Raw genomic sequence first — 22,648 nt, 5'->3', positions numbered from 1 at the left:
CTCAAGCCATAAAATTCACCCAGTACGTTATACAATAATCTCACTAATCTTGTTAATATTAGGTGCATCAATAGTGTGAATTATGGGAACCTAGTGTGAAAATTCTAAAACTAGCTGGTCGGGCTTCAGGTAGCTTGATGATGTCACAGATACTGTTATACATGCATGATGGTTGATGTAGTTTTCTGCCACAGTCATTGTACACAGAGTTATGATGTTACCGCACTTTCCCAGTAGGACTGTGTGTTTATAAACATAAAAATCTAGAAGATAGTTACTGGGATTCACAGAACAGCCTACCTTAAAGTATTTCTGAAGTCACAATTATTATAAAACAGACCATTTCTTAGGCTAATATTAGCTTTACAGATAGTATTTAAATTTGCAATTACACTTGTATGTCCTTGTCGGGTGAATTGTCTTCTGTTTACTGTATGTCACAGAAAAAATTGTGGAAAATGTAAACAGTGAACAAGTCTGATATTATGTATTATCTAGTCCAATGGGTTTTGTTTTTTTTTCAGATTACTTGAGGAAGGGAACGTAGAAGCCGCTGCAACAGAAAAGCAAAGAATAGAAGATCTTCAGAGAAATAGGAGAAAATACTTGGAAGATAATCATATAGAACACACGCCAAAATATTTCCGGTGAGTTAATTACTTGAGACTGTTGTATACACCTTCTTCATGATATCAAACCAGGGTAAAGAAGTAATGTTATGAAGGAATTGCATATTTAGAGAGATTGATCGAGAACCATCTGATCTTTTACCTAAACCACAACTTCAGCAAATTGCACCATTTTTGTCTTTCTCACTGCACCATAGTATACCGTACCCGGAGGAGACCAATTAGAGGGCTGATGTTTCCACCCAGACAAATTGTTTTGAAGGATGTCACGTTCCTGAGTTAATATTTTGTTTTTCTCTTTGTGTTTACAGGAAGGTGAATGACGCTCATAACAAGGAGACATGGGTTTCCAATGACACCTACTGGGAACTTCGCAAAGAGCCTGGTTTTAGCAAAATTGAATTACCTATTCTTTGGTGATGTTAGAATATAGATTTGTTAAACCTATCATTCTATCAGTAGATCAAAAACTATGCACAATTCTGTTTCATATTGCTGGAAAATTATTTTTTTGTGATGCACAAAACCATGCTATTTGATTTTATATATCCATTTTTAAAAGATATTTGCCCACATAACATGTAATATCCTAGAGAATTATTGACATGATTTGCTGCATTTGTACAGTTGTTTTGGTTAGCTCTGTTCCTTTAAAAATCATTGTGCTGTAATGAGGTACAGCAGCGCCATACTCCCCAAAACCTCTAGGTCTAATGTAGTTAATGCTTTCTTTGTACAGTGACACTGAATGTGCGCTTCCTTGTGCTGTCACTGTATGACGAGCACGGTGACTGTCAGGTATTAAAGGAGGTACATAGGAGTGAGAGGAAGTGGCTGCAGTGACTGTTTGAGGATGTGCACAGTGATTAGTCTGTGTCACCATGTGCTTCCTCATGCAGTTACTGTATGAGGAGCATGGTGACTGTCAGGAGCTACAGAGGCGGGAGAGGAAGTGACTGCTTGAGAATGTGCACAGTGATTAGTCTGTGTCACCATGTGCTTCCTCATGTAGTTACTGTATGAGGAGCATGGTGACTGTCAGGAGCTACAGAAGCGGGAGAGGAAGTGACTGTTTGAGGATGTGCACAGTGAATAGTCTGTGTCACCATGTGCTTCCTCATGCAGTTACTGTATGAGGAGCATGGTGACTGTTAGGAGGCACAGAGGCGGGAGAGGAAGTGACTGTTTGAGGATGTGCACAGTGAATAGTCTGTGTCACCATGTGCTTCCTCATGTAGTTACTGTATGAGGAGCATGGTGACTGTCAGGAGCTACAGAAGCGGGAGAGGAAGTGACTGTTTGAGGATGTGCACAGTGAATAGTCTGTGTCACCATGTGCTTCCTCATGCAGTTACTGTATGAGGAGCATGGTGACTGTTAGGAGGCACAGAGGCGGGAGAGGAAGTGACTGTTTGAGGATGTGCACAGTGAATAGTCTGTGTCACCATGTGCTTCCTCATGCAGTTACTGTATAAGGAGCATGGTGACTGTTAGGAGGCACAGAGGCGGGAGAGGAAGTGACTGTTTGAGAATGTGCACAGTGATTAGTCTGTGTCACCATGTGCTTCCTCATGCAGTTACTGTATAATGAGCATGGTGACTGTTAGGAGGCACAGAGGCGGGAGAGGAAGTGACTGCTTGAGAATGTGCACAGTGATTAGTCTGTGTCACCATGTGCTTCCTCATGCAGTTACTGTATGAAGAAAGTGGTGAGCGAGAATGTAGGTGTGTTTGGAGGCATGTTGAGAACCTCATCTCTGCCACCAAGGATGTTTCTCTAATCTTGCCACATGGTAGGAACAGCACTGCGTGAATCTGAATGTCTTGCAATTAATAATGTAACTATAATATAACTTTTACCATGTGGCAACCCAACCATGGTAGTCATACATCATAGCTTATGGCTATAGATCACTACAGCTGGAGAACCACAGGTTGTTTAATTTATAGTTTCCCCTGAAGCCGTTACGGTTGTAGAAATTATGTTAAGAAACATCTATTGTGTTACTATTGACAGCTTTTTGTTTTCTGGAAAGAACCCTATTTATACCTTAAGCGACAGGTTATTTCGTATTCTATAAATGATCTGTATTCTTTTGCTTATTTACATTTACAGTAGTCAGATGAGTGGGAGCAGCCAAATTGTTTGCTTGGCTTTGGTAAAAAATATCGCCAATAAAACAGTGGCCAAACCATTGTTTAAAATAATGGATTGGTTTTACTGACAAAGCATTTCTCAACTATCCAAGTACTCTTATTTACTAAGCAGGAGGAGCTCTACTAAACACACATTGTTTTTAATGTGTGTGGTTTTATTATGTTACAAAGTAAGGTGCACAGATTTAAATCTCAATGTTATGTTAAATCAGTAACTTTAATACCAATGTAATTTTATTAGTACTCATCTAATAATAAAGAGCCATGTGCACAAATACGCTGTAAACCACAGCAACCAATCAGAAGTTTGCTTTCATTTTCTTGAATCCTAGAAGATGACATAACCTGATTGGTTGTTATGGGATACAGGTAAAAAATTGGCTCCGGTAAAATCTTTTTCCAACCCTGACTATTTTCCACACCACTTCCCAGTGTTGGGAATAGCTGTCTTATGATGTACCATGCCAAACACTTGCACAGCGTAAAATATCTTGCAGAATTGCAGGCAACATTGGTCAGTGGGCCCAATATTGTGTGTGTGCCCCATTACAAAATAATCATGCGATCTCAGGGGCAAACGTAGGGTTTAAGGAGGGGGGTTTCCACAGCACACCACCAGTGGGCGTGACCAGCATGCATGGGGGCATGGCTATAATTTTGACAGTGCTATGTAGCTCTCCAACTCTTCCAATTCCCCTTTAAATACACGAGCAATGCTGCGTGCACCACTGTTAGGTGCATGCAGCTCCCCCTTTATGAATAGAGCAGTGTGAAGTGGGACATACCTCCCAACTGTCCCTGTAGTCGGGACAAAGTCCTGACTGAGTGGGTCAGTCCCCAAACTCATGACTGCCCTACCAGAATCAGGACAGTTGGCAGAATGTCCTGCTTTCTACTACCTGTTCTTCCCGCTTTCAATACTTGTTGCTACCGCTTGGGTCCTAAGCTCAATTGTGCTTGTCTGGATCCTGGAATGTTGATTCCCTGTTTGGAAATAGAATAGGTACATGACATATAGAAATATCAGCAATGAATGAACACAGTAGGCCTCCCTGCCTCTATGCAGTCCGACATTAAATCAAAACAATTCATGTTTTATTATTAGTGCCCCTTTCCTGTAACCAGCCCGACTGTAAAATTATTTTATTCACCTTTAATAAAAAGACCCATTTCCCCCAAACAACCCCAACATTAAATTACTAGTAATCACATTTATTAAATAAACCAATTTCCTACCATACATTAAATAGCTTGCATTCACTTTTAAGAAATAGCAATCCTTTTTCCAAAACTCTGCCACACATTTAATTAATAGTGCCCAAACCACCCCAACATTTAATTAATCATCCCACCCTACATTGATAAGTCTGCACCAACCCCACTATTAAATTAAATTGTCCCCACAAACAAAATAACACCCATTAATTAGCCACTACCTACCTCACACATTACATTTCCACAAGCCCCTTGTGCCCTTACACACACTACATTGCCACAAGCCCCCTGTGACCTCACACACATTAGACTGCCACAAGCCCCCTGCTGCCCTCACACACATTATACTGCCACAAGCCCCCTGCTGCCCTCACACACACACACACACTTACCTTGCTCTCCGCTGCATCACTCCACGCTGCTCAGACAGGAAGTGAAATGAGCACTTCCTGTCTGAGGCCAATCAGCAACAGGCAGCTGCCTGTTGCTGCCACTGACCACCAATGATGTTTTTATTAACTTTTTTTTTCCCACCCCTCCCCCGGGGGTGCGAATGGGGGAGAGGTGGGGAAAAAGAAAGTTAATAAAAACATAAGGCACACCAGGAAGGGCAGGGGTTTTCCAGAGACTAGGAACCCTCCCCTGCGTGCGCCCCTGGATCTGATAATTCTCACAGATGTTGGTAAATGTGATCAGAAGATAATGCGCACATTGGCCTATAGCAGTCATCTGCATGGTCAGATCTCATCCAATTTGGCCCCTGTGTACATCAGGCATTTTCCCCGCAGGATCAGCCCTTGTATGGAAAGGTTTAGTTTAGGGAGGCGTGGTTGTTACATCATCAGGGAGGGCTGGTGATTTCTGCTTAAGCCATATTTCAAGCTAAATTCTGGGCTGATCTCAGATCAGTGTTGAACTGGGATATGAAGGGCCCACTGGGGAAAGCCTGGGCAGCAGAGGGTGAGCTGCCTGTCACTCTGGGAACACCCAGTGTGCCGAAAGATATTCCAGCCGCCAACCCTAGCTGACGCCGCTGAGGACGTACCTGCTACCTAACGGGACTGACGAGCTGTCACTCAAGTGAAGGAGAGAATGACCACATCAGCAATCTCAACTACAGTGGTTGGGAACTGTCTGATCAAATAACATGATTGAGACAGTGGTGTCACTAAACTGGAGGTAGGGAGTGACAATTCTGCCTCTTCTAAGCTGTGGGCCCCGGGTGGTAGCACCATTCCACCCACATTATAATCTGATAGTGTGGGGCCCAATGGAGATTTCCCCAGTATCCCGGTGTTCCAGTCCGACACTGTCTCAGATAGTCATGTTTTTCCACTCCATACTAAGCTAATCACAGCCCTTGTGACTCCAGGTCCGAATTTGAAGAACCTGTTTAACCTTCTTGTCCAGAATACATGTTTTATAATGCCCACATGGTTTCCTGTGTTTCCACTCCCTACCTAGATCAGCTTCAGCCACTCCCTCCATCCACACAGCTCCACCCCTGACAAGCGTTAACCATATCATGGCCTATTCTACTTAGAATTGTCTTACAAAGAAATAATAATATAGTCATGTATTTTGCTTCATAGTTACTAACTTGCTAAAACAGTTGAAGGCCTTAAACCACTGATTATTATGACTGACAGGCCGTCTTCCTTTGTTTTGCATAATGACTATTTCTCCATAAGCACATGTTAAAAATAATCTGCAGTTCCAGCCTTACTTCTAATAACAGGAAAATATATGTTGCACGCTATTACCGTCTCTCACTGCTGTTTTTGCTATGATTTCATTGTATATATACCTAGACATTGTACACTTCTAAAACTAATGAATGAGTTATTTAATAACATAGTGCCAATAACACAAATGGGTCAGAACCCATAGCAATCAATTATTTAATTACGTAGTTCAAGGGTGCAAATCTGTACGAAATCAATAGCAACCAATCAAAAATAGTTTATGTGCCCAGTTAAAGTTAAACAGTAAAAGAAAAATGTCTGATTAGATAATAATATTATCTTTTATTTATAAGGTTCCACAAGGCTTCCGCAGCAGCATCATGTATATCCAGAGAGTAATTATACCCATATTCTAATGGAAACATTTCTTGAGATCCGCTTGTACTTGAATACGGGCATATGTGAGTGCAACTTATGTTCAGTTTTATAAATGCAAATTGCGTTCACATTGTGTTCCAAGTTGAATCAAGCTCATAGTGTACCGACATGAGACATACGGTAGAGGACCCTGCCCCCAAGAGCTTACAATCTAAAGGCAGGGGGTAATGTGCGACACAAGGAGCAAATGGGACAAAAGCATAATAGGGTTCACTATAGAGCAGAGTTCTGCAAGATACTGAGTCCAAGATGTAGAGAGGCCTAGATGGGCCCATGACCATGCAGGTTGCTGTCGTTTTAGAGCAGATATGCACTTTTGAGCAATGATAGTAAATAAACCTGAATAAACTATTAGCTACAATCTATTTAGTGCAAGATTGACTTAGAGAAGTAAATGTGTGAATGGTAGCCCAGATCTGTACTTAATGCACCGTAGTATTACATAAGTCTAAATGAGCAAATCGCCTCTTTTACATGTAAATATTCTGGCTTAGTTTACGGTAATTGTGTCTGTTTTATTGCTATCCAGTAATTTAGGTTATACTTCTAAATATACTAATTATTTTGCTTCACACTCCTTTATTTTACATATACACACCTCCCAATATTTTGGTAGGTGGCATCGAATCAATGGACGTGCCCCGTTCTCTATTCTCATCCAGATACCTTCAATGCTGTGCTCACGGCACCCGTTCACTACTGCTCTGCCATGCGGACATTACTTCACAACTTTTCCACTGATTAGGACAAAGCTGTCCTGGTTGGGATGGCGGGACAGAACCCTCAAATTGTGACTGTCCCACCAAAATCAGGACATTTGGAAGGTATGTATATATCTTCATTGCACTAATCTTCATAGTGTAGTTGGTATACTTGGTACATTGGACTATCCTACAGTCTCATCACGATGCATCTTTCCACCAATGTTCAAACTACAAACTGTATAGGAATTAACCATCATTTCTAAAATGTTTATATTCTAGCGGGTTGCACAGTGTTTATAAGGGCAGTTTGTGTAACAGAAAGGAAATACACCCTCTACTGGACATTATTTTGGATAGTAGAAGTCACATTGGAAGTTCTCTATGACTTCTAATATCTTTATAAATTACTGTAGGTGTGTATTATCCCATTATTAGTTAATCATGGTTGATTAACAAACTGAATACCTTCTGGCAGACAATGAGATCTAATTAATATCTAAACTTAAGTATTGACACTTAAATTGGTTTTCCACCTACAGATTAATTTGTACATGATTACCTGCAACTTTGACTTAAAATATTACTTTATCTAGGTTGCTTCCTTCTGTGTTTTTTTCAGCAAAGCTTTTATATCAGATAGGCAGAGTTATTTACTTTTGCACTTGGATATGATAAAACTGCTCTGTAGAAACATAAATGTCTTGGTGAAAAATACTTGTTGTTGATTTACAGTTCCCATAATCCTCAGTCAGTTATGGTGATTGTAACGTGAACAACTATTGAAGGATAGCTGACTGCCAGCATTTTTCTAGATTAATACTTCCCTCTAGTGGTTAATTGTGTAAATTTGAAAATGCTGGAATGGTGCTATTAGGTGAAAATAGACTTATGAATGTTCTTGAACTATACACCTTGTCTTAATAAGTTTATCAATTCACATAAGATAAATGCAGCTCCAAATGTTTAGTATTTCTAAACAGACTGTTTAACAGTGCAATCTCTCACGGCATATAAGAAAACATAGGAACAATGCCACATTTTAACAATATACTCTACACAATTCTCCTTTTACCAAATGTTAAAGTCAGCTGTATATTGTTTTATTTGTGCTTTAAACTGTATGACCGATACTGTCTGTTCCTTCAGGCTGAGCCTGATGACAAATATGTTACAGAACATAGACCAATTACAAAGAATGACAATACTTTAAGTATTGTAGTGTAAATAGTTCCTGCATGTATATCTTATCTGATGAGCCTGCCGATGAATGTTGCTGAAGCCCTTACTAAAGGCTTGCTTTGTTTTATTTTATTTTTTCATGAAGACACATCAGGTAATGCAAAATCAGAGTTTACTGAAGGGAATTTTCTAACTGATCTCTTTTGAAGTGCAAATGTAAACTTGATGTTTTTTTGCAGACATTTATCTTTACATCAAACTGCTGCTAATAGAGCTTGTTCTAATAAACTTATATGTGCACTGTTTAATTTATCCTGTGTAGTGTTTTCATTCATTTAAAAATATATTGTGGCAGGCTCAAGATTTTGATTGGGTAGTACCAACACTGCCCCTCACTAAAATACTCATATGCGCTATATAAATATACTAGCTGAAGTACCCCGGCGTTGCAAGGGCCTGATTCACTAAGGATCTTAGCTTGAGAAACTTCTTATTTCAGTCTCCTGGACAAAACCATGTTACAATGCAAGGGGTGCAAATTAGTATTCTGTTTTGCACATAAGTTAAATACTGGCTGTTTTTCATGTAGCGCAGGGGTGTCCGAATGTATAACCAGACAGCCAGACAAACAAACAGACCAATGAAAGTTCTGACCAGCGTACACCAATGGGAGGTCGGACCAAGACCTCAACCCCCTAGTACAGGCCTGTCCAACCTGCGGCCCTCCAGATGTTGTGAAACTACAAGTCCCAGCATGCCCTTCCAGCTATCAACAGGTTGTCTACTGGCAAAGCATGCTGGGGCTTGTAGTTTCCCAACACCTGGAGGGCCGCAGGTTGGACAGGCCTGCCCTAGTATGTCTTCTGGGAGCCAATGTTACCAGTCTGTGAAATTTTCGTCCAAATCCATCCAGTGGAAGGCTCAGAACAGGCTCCCCAGGTCAAAGTTCTACCCAGCGTACTCCAATGGGAGGTCCGACCAGGAACCTAACCCCCCTAAAATCTTCCCAGCATCCAACTGGAACACCTCACGTTGGTTTCATCCCAATCGGTGCAGGGTTGCATAACTGAACAGACCAATGAATTTTATATATAAGATATTATATACACACACACATTCTTCTTACATACAGGTTTAATTTGTGCATGCTTACTTGCAACTTTTACTTAAAATATGAATTTATCTTGGTTGCTTCCTGCTGTGTTTTCTCCACAAAGCCTCTGTTATCAGATATATGTTAGGGAATTTAGAGCGTAAAGCTCCAGTGGGGCAGGTACTGATGTGAATGATAAATATTCTCTGTATAGATCTGCAATAATATGGTGGCGCTATATAAATAAACGCTGGTAATCAGATAGGTAGCGTTAGTTATTATCGGCCCTTAGATACGATGCAAACCTACTCTGCAGATACGTAAACCTATTAGTGAAAAATACAAAATAAATAAAGATAAATTAATGTATTTAGTAAATTAGCAGGAGAGCCTGTATATAGAAATAAATTACATTTGTGGAAGTCAACTTTAAATCTGTCCAACATATAATAGGCCAGTAAGTAGAGATATTAATGTTTAAACATGTCAAAGATTTGGTGGTGTCTTGTCTTAATGAGTTTATCAATTCACATAAAATAAATGCAATTACAAATGTTTAGTATTTCTAAACAGACTGTTTAACAGTGAAAACTCTCACAGCATGCAAGAAAACATAATGCCACATTTTAACGATATACTCTACACAATATTTTTTTACCAAATCTTAAAATCATTTGTATATTATCTTGTTTTATTTGTACTTTAAACTGTATGACCCATATGTGGTCTGTTCCTCCAGGCTGAGCCCGATGATATAAGTGTCATGCGGATGGCAGTTAGTGACGGTTGGGCTTTTTGTCCTATGATAGGCTTGTCATCTAGGAACAGCCTTCCAGTGAGCTGAATCATATTAGTTTGGCCCCGCACCCTCAGGGGGTGTGGTCATGTGATCAGGTTCAAGCACCGAGGAGCTTCTGTGTGTCTGATCCTGTCAGATCTCTCCTTGGGGGGGAACAATGGAGGATGCAGTATCAGTTAGTGCAACTAATTCACTGCTGTTCCCTCCTGTGGCCCAGTCTAGTGACACTTCAATGAAAGAGGACATGTTCTGTTAGCACCCTTCCTCTTCATCAGGAAGTGTTACAAAAAAGAAAGCAATTCCTGTCAAACGATGCCCACCATCTTAGGTCGCTCTTTGTTTGAAGGAACAACATGAGGCCTGCAACAGACCACGTTTGTGGGCCACTAAGGATACTTGTATAAATTACATATCCCTGTTTGGGGAGTCTCTGCCACTTATAGACACTGAGGCCCTGTCCTTGGTACGTCCCCTGAGCTGCCAACAGTAGATAATCTGAGACCGTATCTCTGTGTTTCGCCTCTTGTGAAAGAGGTGAAATAAGTGGCATATGTCCATGGTGGGCTTAAAGGACAAACAGCCAACTTCTTGCTTAAATCATACTCGCTGGGCTAAGAACCCTGAGTCTGAAGTACTTGATTTTATTCTCTTAGCCTTCAGGTGTTCTCTGATAAAGAATGGGGATGAGTTATGTTATATTGGCATACGCGATATCCAAGTGCTACTGGCCCCAGCAATTGATCCATCTCTAGTATCATTAGTAGGTAAAAGTGGAAACTGATCGGCTCCTCCACAATGTCCAGTTTAATTTAGCGGATATAGTAGGTCCTCTCCTGTTTACTTTGGACAAAGCAGAGAGGGAGAGTAAATTTCTGTTTTCTGAGCTTCCACATTTCCCGTAATGGCCTTTATCTTAATGTGATTTTGCAGACATTTGTCTTTACATCAACTGCTGCTAATAGAAATTGTTCTAAAAAAAAACACATATGACATATGTGTACTGTTTATCTCATGTAGTGTTTTCATTTGCTTATGCATTGGGGCAAGCACAAGATTTTGATGGGGTGATTCCAACACTACCTTTCACCAAAATATTTATATGTACTACTTAAAAAAAAATAAAAAAATGATTATATATATATATATATATATATATATATATATATATATGTAATATTTAGTATAACCACACATATCTTACAAGTATTTCATACAGGATTAATCTGTACTTGCTTATTTGCAAATTTTACTTAAAATATAAATTTATCTTGGGTGCTCCTGCTGTGTTTTTTGCCGTGGTGAAAAACACAAAAAGTAAAGACAGATGCATAAATGTATTTAGTAAATTAGCAGGAGAGCATGTACGTGTAAATAAATTTCATTTGCAGAAGTCAACTTTAAATATGTCCAACTTTTAACAGGTTAGTAAATACACATATTAATGTTTGAATACAGAGAGAAATATTTGTTGCGTTTCTTTTACTAGTTGTTGATCTACAGTTCCCATGATCCTCAGTCAGTTCTGGTAGTTGTATGTGAACAACTGTTGAAGGATAGCAGACTGCCTACATCTAGACTGATGCTTTCCAGCATTTTCTCTATAACAATACCTAGCTCCAGTAGTTAATTGTCTTGATCATCAAATTATATTTGTTTACTATATTATCTATTATTACTGTGGTTGTTTAGAGTGCAATAAAAAACATAACCACTTCATTTATAAAGACTAGCATATTTAAAAAATGCTTCCGAAAAAAAGTAAGCAAATTTTCCCTTAACTTCCTGTGAGACATCTTTACATGGGACACCAGAGAATGCACATTATGTAAGAGGTTTGTGCCCTTATTATGCACGTCTAATTACTATCCAATCATGATTGTCGATTGCCGATGTGTGGTTCCAAAGCACAAAGTGATTTAATAGCCAAAAGTAGCAGAATAACAAGTCAGAATAAAATAAGTACAGCGTTACTTATTGCAGGCACCCTGGATCCAGTGTACAGTCATTCAGGTCTGAAGGCTGTGGTCAAGAAGACTGGTCACTAGGTCCAGAGCTCCTGCTTATATACAGTTAGTGAATACAGTAAAACAATGCAGATGATGTCGCTTGCTTCTATTGGTCCAGGCTTCAGGAAGGTCCAGTGTACTGCAGGTCATAGGCCAGTTCAAACGATAATATCCAAAGGTGGGGGTCAGCTCTCCAGGGGATGCACTCCGATTTTCCCGCCAAGAATACAGTTTAAGCTAGTCTAATTACATTATACAGGCAGCATCATTTTAAACATTTATTCCCTAACATCGCTAACTAGAGTATGCAATGTGCGATTCCTTCGGCGAATGAACCGGACAAGTGCGGAGGAATAGGGGATTAAAATGATACTAAACATGACATAGTTCCTGCAACCTGAACCTTTGATTTCACTAACATGTATATAACTTATAATATTAAACATAAATACTGCTACATTTCAACATTAATAACTGTGTTGCAACTACAATTAATGTGTACTAATTACAAATGTGTATGTTCGTGTGAATGTATGTAAAAGTGTAAAACCTGTTATTGCCATGTGTTGCGGCTGGATATGCTTCTCCACGCCGTAGCGTGCTCTACGCATAATTTCAGACAAAGACAACCAAGTTTGCTAGATATTAATTAAAATTACTTTATCCAATTTGCTGACTTCGACAGCTCCACCCTTTGATAGTGTAATAAACTATCACCAAATCACATTCGAGGTCAGGATTGTACAGTACTTCTTCACAGACCATGATCTCAGTATCCCTCACCACCATTTCAGTCTCGATTTCAGTGTTTACCTCAGTAGACTGCTTTCCACACTTCCACACAGTAGGAACACATCTGACACATAAGCCAATTACTAAAACGACACCAAGTATAAGGAGAAGGAGCTTACCTACCCTAGCAACCATTTCCTGTACCCACTCCCGTAGACCAGAGAACCATTTTACAGGGTTCAACCATGAGAACCAATCTGCCACCTTTTCTCCAACCTCATGCAACGAAGAATTATGGTTCTTTTGAAATTCCCATTTTAGTTGCAGAATTTCATCCATCTTCCGGTCTATGACTTACTTGGGGTCATCTGTATTATTGGTGATGTATGTGCAACATTTGACAACAAACTGGGTGGTCAATGTCACACAATATCCACCAGTAATCGATGTTAGATAATTCAATAACAATCTATGTTGCACCAACTCTTTTTTATATGCTTGTAGCTCTCTTCCCGTATACCTGAAAGTGTCATCATACATCTCGGTAATATTATCTATCGATTTAGCTAGATCTTGAATATACTTAAAATTTAAAGTTCCCCGAGCGATCCTGGTGGGATCTAGAGCGACCATAACCTGAAAACCAGAGGTTTCACTAATTCATTTTGTAGCTATGGGTTCTTCACCAGGAATCATATTTCTTTTGCCACGATGTTCATATTTCTTTTGCCACATACACCGCCCCTGTATCTACAAGAAAAGTTTGTTTTCTACCAGCTATGTCAACTATCATTGTAGGTTCTTGCCTCAGACTCTCAGTTAACCTCACTGGCTGTAGACTACAGGTATGACCTGACCCCTAGCGCTGACTATCGCTTTCCCACGCAGCATTTGATGCTATTATATGTGCGGGTAGCTGTGAGTCTTCTAATCTATGTGTGTCTCTCCTTTGTGGGTATCTATGTGTCCCACCCCTATGTGCACTGTATCTTTCCTTCCTGCAATCTTTCATTACATGTCCTTCATGACAGTCGAAACACTTCACTATATGTCTCTTGTTACGTGAGTTGTATGCTGGTGGTCGTGTGTGTCTTCCCTCTAAGGCTTGTATACTTACCGTCATCAACCTATCACTCTTCTCTTCCTTCTTTCTAAAAATATTTTTGTCATGTTCCACAGCAGACTCCCTAAGGGAATCTACTGTGATGTCTCTCCAATTAGGTAATGAGGTTTGTACTCTTCTCTTTAAATTTTCTCTGAGACCATCCATTAATACAGCCACCTCCCTGTGATGTGGATCCTCTCTTATGTCAGATATACCAGTAAACTGTGTCATTGCTGCAAGAGCTCTAGAAAAATAATCAACTGCCATTTCGCCCTCTTTTTGCTTAATGGTGAAAAGCTTGCTCTAATTTACTACTACTGGAAAATAGATGGCCAAATGTGAGACAATTTGCTGGATGTTCTCTTGATTATCCTCATCTGTTAAGGTTTTGTCTTCCTCCAGCAAACAATTTTTAATAAATTTTTGTATGTTAATATTGGGAGGAAGACATGCCCTCAACACCACTCGCCAATCCTTATTGGTTGGTTTGTGCGCATTTCCTAAGTCTTTGACAAACTTCTGACATTTGGCCAACTCTTTTCTAGGATCTGGGAATTCAGTCATAATTGTACGTAGTTCTGATCTAGTCCAGGGACAATGCATTGAAACATTTCTTACAGGAACTATACCATTCTTATCCGCTTTCCCATTAGGAACTGCTATTGTGTGGACAGGATAAGTACCAACTGGTTCACTACCTTCAGGATTAGCCACAGGGATTGCTGCTTCAGTACCTTGGATGTTCTCCCTCCTAGTGTTTACCCCACTACTCTCACCTATCTCAGCCGCTGTCCCTGCTGGTGGGACCGCTCCCTTTCCATACTTGCGTTGTATTTCTAACATGTTAATAGCATGGGCAATGGCTGAAATCACGGTGGGTTCATCCTCTTCTTCAGAAAAACTTGTTTTAAATTGACTTAAAACAGGGTATAACTTGTTAATTTTATTTTTAGCATTTTTGGTAACGGCTGTACTCATTCCCCCTACCGCATACGGTGGCGGGGGCGCGCTTGCGCTCAGTTCTTCATGCTTCTCAACGGCTACTTCCGCTGTGCGCGTGCTCTTTTCGCCATGCCTACTTCCGTTGTGCACGCGCTGCCTTGCCACATGTTCCCTTCCATTTGCCACAGTTTTAAACAATCATTATGTTTAGTTCTCACTTTTGTTGATTTAATCAACCATACCTTTTCTTTAACATTATTTAGTACCTCTGGATTGAAACTACCTATCGTTGGAAAAGGCCTAACACAATCTTTGGTTATCTTGACCCGCTTGTCGCAATCCGCCGTTGCGTATGCACCATATTTCTTACACATAAGAAATATTTCTGAACCAAACGGCCCTTCCTCAGGCAGTACATTGACCATCTCTAGCGTATGCTTAGCACCCATGTTGAACAATATCAATAACTATGCGGACCACAAGGTTATCAGCTCCTCGATACCCTGCCTCTCCAACAAATACTTTCAACTCTTTACCACACGAAATCTACCACTAGAGATCTTTAATGGCCGTGGACGAATTTGCTCAAGCTGCGTCCACTCCCTTCCTCTCATACAAAACGAGGACCCCTAACACAGAAATATCAATGCGGACCACAGGGTTATCAGCTCCTCGATACCCTGCCTCTCCAACAAATCTGTTGAGTCTATTATCACTGGTAGCACTGGCTAAAATCAATCAACCAGCCTTGCCAATATAATTCCTACAGCGGCTCTCCCAAGTCACAATTACGGCCTTACTGTGCGGTCAGATCGCACCGCTTAAAGATACTAGTTATCAGTAAAACGTTGCGATTACTATTGGGCGCGCTTGCGAAAACTTCCTTTGTTTTTCGCCCCCGGTATACCTGCCTCGTATACTGTTCACCAGTTGGGCACCTGCCTCGTCAGACAGCAGCTGACACTCTATTCAACAATATTTCAAAACCTCAGTGTATCTAAGTCACAAAATCACACAATATACACATTTTCTGCGCAGAAAATCAACTTCCCAACAATAGTAATAACGCTTCAGAGGCTATAACAAGTGATTATACTATGCATGTATAACAAACTATCAAAACGATTGTCTAAACATGTGGCAACAATACCAGAAGTTCACATACGCAATGCAGGAAGTACACATACGCTAAGCAATGCAATACATTTAAAACACAAAATGACAATAAAAAGAAACAGTTTTCTCTCTTGTCCCTGGATTCAAGTTAGCGCTCCTTAGAAAATGCAAATACGGACATTTGGTTTCACAACACAGAATGATAAACAGGTTTTGAACACATTGCATTCTTACCCGTATATGACGCGTCTCCACCCTTTGTTGAGGAACCGAAATCCATAGGCCTTGCGTATCGTCCGGTAGCGTAACTTCCACCGCGAGCCCCCAAATTGTTATGCACGTCTAGTTGCTATCCAATAACGATTGTCGATTCCCGAAGTGTGGTTCCAAAGCACAAAGTATTTAATAGCGAAAAGTAGCAGAATAACAATGCAAAATAAATCAAGTACAGCCGTTACTTATCGCAGGCGCTCTGGATCCAGTGTACAGTCATTCAGGTCTGAAGGCTGTGGTCAAGAAGACTGGTCACTAGGTTCAGAGCCCCTGCTTATATACAGTTACTGAATACAGTAAAACAATGAATATGATGTGGCTTGCTTCTATTGGTCCAGGTTTCAGGAAGGTCCAGTGTACTGCAGGTCATAGGCCAGTTCAAACCAAAATATCAAAAGGTGGGGTTCAACTCTCCAGGAGATGTACTCCGATTTTCCCGCAAGAATCCAGTTTCAACTAGTCTATTTGCATTATACGATCAGTATCACTTTAAACACTTATTCACTAACATTGCTAACTAGAGTATGCAATGTGCGATCTCTTCGGCGAATGAACCGGACAACTGCTGATGAATAGGGGATTAAAATAATACTAAACATGACATAGTTCCTGCAACCTCAACCTTTGATATCACTAACATGTATATGACTTATAATACTAAACATAAATACTGCTATATTTCAACATAAATAACTATGTGTTGCAACTACAATATGTACTAATTACAAATGTGTATATTTGTGTGAATGTGTGTAAAAAGTGTAAAACTTGTTATTGCCACGTGTTGCGGCTGGATACGCCCCTCCACGCCGTAGCGTGCTCTAAGCATAATTTCAGACAAAGACAACCAAATCTGCTCGATATTAATTGAAATGACTTTATCCAATTAGCTGACTTTGACAGTTACCTCAGTCAGTAGGTCTGGAAACTCTGACTGCAAGGTCTCCTTGTAGCATGGTGATGTGTAGGCCGCACCACCTGTGGGTCCAAAATAACTTACTGATTTGCCTCTGTCCCAGTGTCCAATTTTGAGAGATTTTAATATTATTCTTATTATTAGGGGAGCCATGCCCCCATCAGATAACCGTTTAATTTAATTAATGCTTCTTGTCTCCATCTTTTGCTTTCTCTCCGCATTCCAACTGTGCCACACCACCAATAACTGCAGAAAATTGCTTGTCAGCAACGACTGCTTTATTAAAAGCTGATTATTGGTTATTCCTCTAAATTATGTATAAAGTGTTCTCCATACCTATTAAGATTGTAAACTCATTTGGGCAGGTCCATCTTTACCTTCTCTTTTATGTTATTTATCATCAATAATTTTTCTTGAATAAAACTTTGCAAGTTATTGGGGTACAGAAAAAAGAAAAGGGTAAAGGGTACAAAACAAAGGAGGACTTGGGTGGGGTGACCCCTCGCAGAGGGGGAGGGGGATTTGCTCAATGAGTCTTACCATATATGAATAACTAATACATGTAACAACAGGATATACTAGACTATGAATAGGTTACTACATTTAGTATAGCTGAACCAGTTACAGTGAACATTACTAGCATTGGATATATTAGGTCTCTTGGGTGGATTCATGTAGGGGTGATAGTGAGTGGGGCAGGGAAGAGGAGGTTGAACCCCAAGTTGCTCCGGCACCTTCGGTTGTATATTCGTGCCACTTAAACCATTTCATAATGGGAGCTGAGGCTGAAGTAGAATACGGCATATCAATCGTCTCCATCTTGAAGCTGTGCTGAACTTTGATATGATCCGAGATAGGGCAGGAGGGTCAGGAGCTTTCTATTTTCGGGCTATGGCCGGTCTGGTTGCTATCAGAATGTGGCCCAGGAGGTATCGATCTTGCTTAGGAACTAATGTGGGATAAAGATGGAGCAATGCCACCGCCGAGTCTGGAACTATGGACAGCCTCAGTCCCACCGACATAAAGTCAAACACTTCCTGCCAGAGAGGTTGAATGCATGGGCATACCCAGAAGACATGGAAAATGTTGGCAATATGGGTGCACTGACGCCAGCAAAATTTGGATTGAGAGCGCCTGATGAAGGAGGGATTGCCATTCCTCCATCAACTTGGTGCCGGCTTCTACTTATGAATTAACATATGTAGATCCATTGCGGTGGATCAACAGTTTAACCGAAAGCCCCAGCAATAGGAAATGGCATTGGCCCGTTAAATAGTTGTAATTGGTAGTAAGGAAAGCCTTTTGTTGATAGTCATCAGGGAGAGGTCCTGAAACAATTATAGATCGCAGAGTGTTATCGCGTTGTCTTCATTCCGTAGAGCTCGGAGAATAGCCTCCTTGGTGGTAAAGAAGAGGACTCGCAAGAGAGTGTCCCTTGGTTGGTTGCCTACCACTGAACGAGGACGGGGCAGACGATGCATGTGATCAATCAGGAGGTCTTTATCTTCCGCTGAAGGCAGTAATTTCCGAAACAAAGACATAACGTGACTCTGGAGGTCGGGATTCGAAACAGACTCTGAGATACCTCTTATTTTGATGTTATTCCTACGTGAGCGGTCCTCTAGGTCAGTCGCCTTGTCTTTCCAAAAGAAAACTTTACTTTGTAGTTGGTCTTGAGATGTGCGCAGTTCATTATGTGAAGTAATCAATTCCTCCATTTTAGACTCAAGGTAGTCTGTGCGGCCCCCCATCTCCGCGATATCGGTTCTTATTCCACCCAACATCGCCTGCAGCTCACCAGACAGGTCCGTTTTCAGTGCAGACAGCATCTGATGCAAAGTACGGGCGGTGAGTGGAGCGTCCAGCCCAACCTCTGAGTCTGTTGCAGATAGGAGCGTAGGAAAAAGGAGGGCAACAGCCTCTGGAGTCACTGCCTTTTGTGACTGATCCATATGGGGAAGATCCCGTCTTAGAGGGAGCTTTTGATTGAAAACAAATTGAAGGCGCCAGAGTGTTAGGCTTATTCTTCTTAGTAGGCATAATGACAAGCAGTTCAGCTTTAATAGATGAGCAGGATAGAGGACCGCTCAAACAGAACGACTTTAGAAGTGAGGATAGTCACATGTAGTGCCACATAGGCGGTGGTTCCAGCATTACAAATAAAAACATGCTCCATAAGGATTGGTACTAGAGCAGGTTGCATGCAAGAAAGAGTTTGCAAATCAATGGGTTGAAGGCTCATACAATTTGCCTCTGTTCTTCTCGGGCTAATAGGTGGAATCTATTGTACAGTTGGAGTCTGCGTTACATCATTATTAATTGTCTCTGTTGGTAGATGGAGTGTGATAGAAAATAAGGCAGCCCCTATGTTGAGAATAAATAATGCAGCACCTCAGGGAAAAACTAGCAGCTTTATGCCACGGGAGTGCAGAGGACTCAGTGCTCCAACAGTGTAGAGAGTGGGCCACCTCTTGGTGTATCACACCACTAACCTCAGCGCAGGGCAGTAGTGTCCAGGTCTGGTTGTTCCTTCAGCGGGGCCACTGTCCTCCACCCGAACACCTGGGCAATGGCTTCACCCCTATTCTCTTTGGTATGCAGGACCACAGTCAGCACAGCCCAGCGCTGACACCGTCTTCTATTCTGGCCTCAAGCGCCGGAAGTACCATTCCCAAAAACGGAAGTCACTCTCCCAAAACTGAAAGTTCGGCACTCGAGACCGCGGCTGAACAATTAGAAGCAGGCGGCAGACCGTAACAGGTAGAAGCAGTCGTTGGGCTCCAGATGCCTCCCAGCGAGGTGAGTCCGGGTGATATTAAAAATGTTTTCGTCTCCAAAGATTACCAAGAGCCGATATATGGGCCATATTACACGATGGTGCCAAATGCAGAGCGATTATAGGGGCTAATGAAGAGAGCTTCACAGAAAGCAATCCGCCATCTTCAGCTTCCAAGCCACGTCCCTCTCTTTTATGTTAATTGTGTCATGATTCCCCCAATAGACAGCGCTTCAAAATATATCAGTGCTTTACAAATAGATGATAATAATATGTTACCAATCAGACCTACATTTTCAATGACAAACTATGATAATACTTCAATTATTGTAGTGTAAATAGTTCCTGCATGTATATCTTATCTAATCAGATTGCGGATAAATGCTGCTAAAGCTCTTACTTTGGGGATTTTGAAACTGATCTCTTATGAAGTGCAAATGTAAACTTGTTTTTTTGCAGACATTTGTTGTTACATCAATCTGCTGCTAATGGAGCTTGTTCTATTAAATTTCTATGTGCACTGGTTAAATTATCCTATGTAGAGTTTTCATTTACTTAAAATACATTGGGGCCTGTGGCCAGGATTTGTGTAAATGGATACAGCTCTAGGTGTTTAACTTTGGGCAGTGGCACTCAACAAGTGTACCCACCGTCCCCTGCTGTGTTTGCTGTAGCTATCGAGATTCTCGGATGTATAATTAGATCACATCCAAATATTCAAAGACTTTCAGCGGGAGATAATACTCAGATTTCTTTATGTGGAGAACATGCTATTCTTCTTGGCAGACGTTGTGTACTCTATATGTAATTTACTACAAGTTGTTGATGGCTTCAAAACTTATTCAGGCCTTAAATAAATTGGACAAAGCCTAAAATATGTCCCAATTCATAAAGAAAGATCCCAGATGGGTGTAACACAGCACCCCCTGCAGTGGGTGTACAAAATGTAGGTATCTTGGTATATGGATTGCCAATAAAATTCTGACATTTACCTCTCTTAATATTAAACCAGTTATAGAATATCTTCAAATCAAAATACGTGCTTGGAGAAAGCTCCCTCTTACTGTACCTGTGAGGGTTAACTTAATTAAAATGATAGTCCAGCCTAAATTTTTGCACCCCTTGCAAAATGTCCCGATCCATGTCCGATCTATTCCCAGACATGGCTTTCAGAAAATCAATAAATCATTTCATCTCTGGTCTGGGGCGAAAGAAGAATAACGATCAAAATCAATACACTTTTCAGTACCATAGCCTCAGAAAGACTGGCACTCTCTAACCTGAAACTCTAGTATCTGGCTGCACAACTAGTGCATCTGAAGGAACGGGTGGGAGAATCACAGAGGAGTACCCTCAGACATTTCCTTGGCGAATGGATGGAGCCATCACATACCCGTTTAGGCCACTATGGCAACCCGTGTCTCACTACTGGAAGGGACAGGTGTTGAACCAAACACGTTTATATGGAGCAATGGGAAATTTAGGGAATTAGCTGAGGAAGGGCAATTTTTAGTTTAAATTTGGGATTAACACAATTGGTTAGTTATTATACATGAAGGGTAGAAGCAGTCCTAACTGTCCAAAACGTGGTGGGCACTTTCTGGCACACCTGTGGGAGTGAAGTTCAAAGTTTCTGGTTATCTATAAAAGAATGTGTCCGTATGCCAGGACAATTAAGACCACGGTGTATGCGAAAACAAAAGAAAAAAATAGAGTCCGGTGCTCTAAAACAAACAATATATAAATCACTATGTGTCAGCATATACACTATATGAACAAAAGTATTCGGATTTTGACCATTACACCAACAGGGACCGTATGTAAGGAATTACTCTGATATTTGCACTTCCAACCACTAGAGGGCTCTTTATTTATAACTTGCCCTTAGATTTACCCTTATCCAAGATGGCCAGAATGGCATCAATGAGAAACCATCTTGGATCCTGTTTGGGCCTATAATAGGCATTTCCTGGATCAGACATGTGCTTGAGTATTCTGCTTGCTCAGCACCTGCTACTTGCTACACTTCCTTGCATCTGTGACTACCTGCTTGTGTACCGACTGGCAAATGTCTGACTACTCTCTTGTGTGCCGACCCAGCAAACGTCTGACTAACCTCTTGTGTGCCGAACCAGCAAACGTCTGACTACCCTCCTGTGTACCGAACCAGCAAACGTCTGACTACTTGCTGGATATCTACTCGGCTATTGGGCTTCAGATAATACCACCTGTATTGTTACACTGTAATGACATTGTATTCAAATACATATACTTTAATATGGCGTTGGGCCCCCATTTGCAGCGATAACAGCTTCCACTCTTCTTGGAAGGCTTTCCAGAAAATGTAGGAGTGTTTCTGTGGGAATTTGAATCCTGTAGTGCATTTATGAGGTTAGGCACCGATGTAGGACGAGAAGACCTGGCTCGCAATCTCTATTCCAATTCATCCCAAAGGTGTTCAATGGCATTTAGGTCAGGGCTCTGTGCAGGCCAGTCCAGTTCTTCCACACCAAACCATGTCTTTGTAGTCCTTGCTTTGTGCACTGAGGCACAGTCATGTTGGAATAGAAAATGGCCTTTCCCAAACTATTGCCACAAAGTTTGAAGCATAGCATTGTCCAAAATGACTTGGCATGCTGAAGCACTAAGATTGCCCTTCACTTAAGATAAGGAGCCTAGCCCAAACCCTGAAAAACAACTCCATACCATTATCCCTCCTCCACCAAACTACACAGTTGGCATAATGCAGTCAGGCAGTATCGTACCGGCATAAGCCAAACCCATACTTGCCCATCTGACTGCCAAACAAAGAAGCCTGATGCGTCGCTCCACAGAACACGTTTCCATTGCTCCATATTCCAGTGTCGATGTGCTTTACACCAC

The 22,648-nt window shown here is 41.0% G+C and overlaps 1 protein-coding gene across 2 annotated transcripts in view; it reads left to right on the top strand.

The window, feature by feature from the left end:
• Window positions 1-8,319, top strand: part of OSBPL6 (oxysterol binding protein like 6) — a 180,748-nt gene extending 172,429 nt beyond the window's left edge. For both annotated transcript variants that reach the window (XM_075180551.1, XM_075180552.1), the window contains 2 exons: window positions 525-647; window positions 941-8,319. In XM_075180551.1, coding sequence (XP_075036652.1) covers window positions 525-647; window positions 941-1,049 — 232 coding nt within the window. In that variant the 3' untranslated portion in view covers window positions 1,050-8,319. The remainder of the gene's footprint in view (window positions 1-524; window positions 648-940) is intronic.
• The last annotated feature ends 14,329 nt before the right edge of the window (window positions 8,320-22,648 follow it).

This window comes from Mixophyes fleayi, chromosome 7 (assembly GCF_038048845.1).
Source record: "Mixophyes fleayi isolate aMixFle1 chromosome 7, aMixFle1.hap1, whole genome shotgun sequence".
NCBI classification, from domain to species: Eukaryota; Metazoa; Chordata; class Amphibia; order Anura; family Limnodynastidae; genus Mixophyes; species Mixophyes fleayi.
The sequence above is the reverse complement of the archived record's forward strand: the minus strand, read 5'-3'. Positions and strand labels throughout refer to the sequence as shown.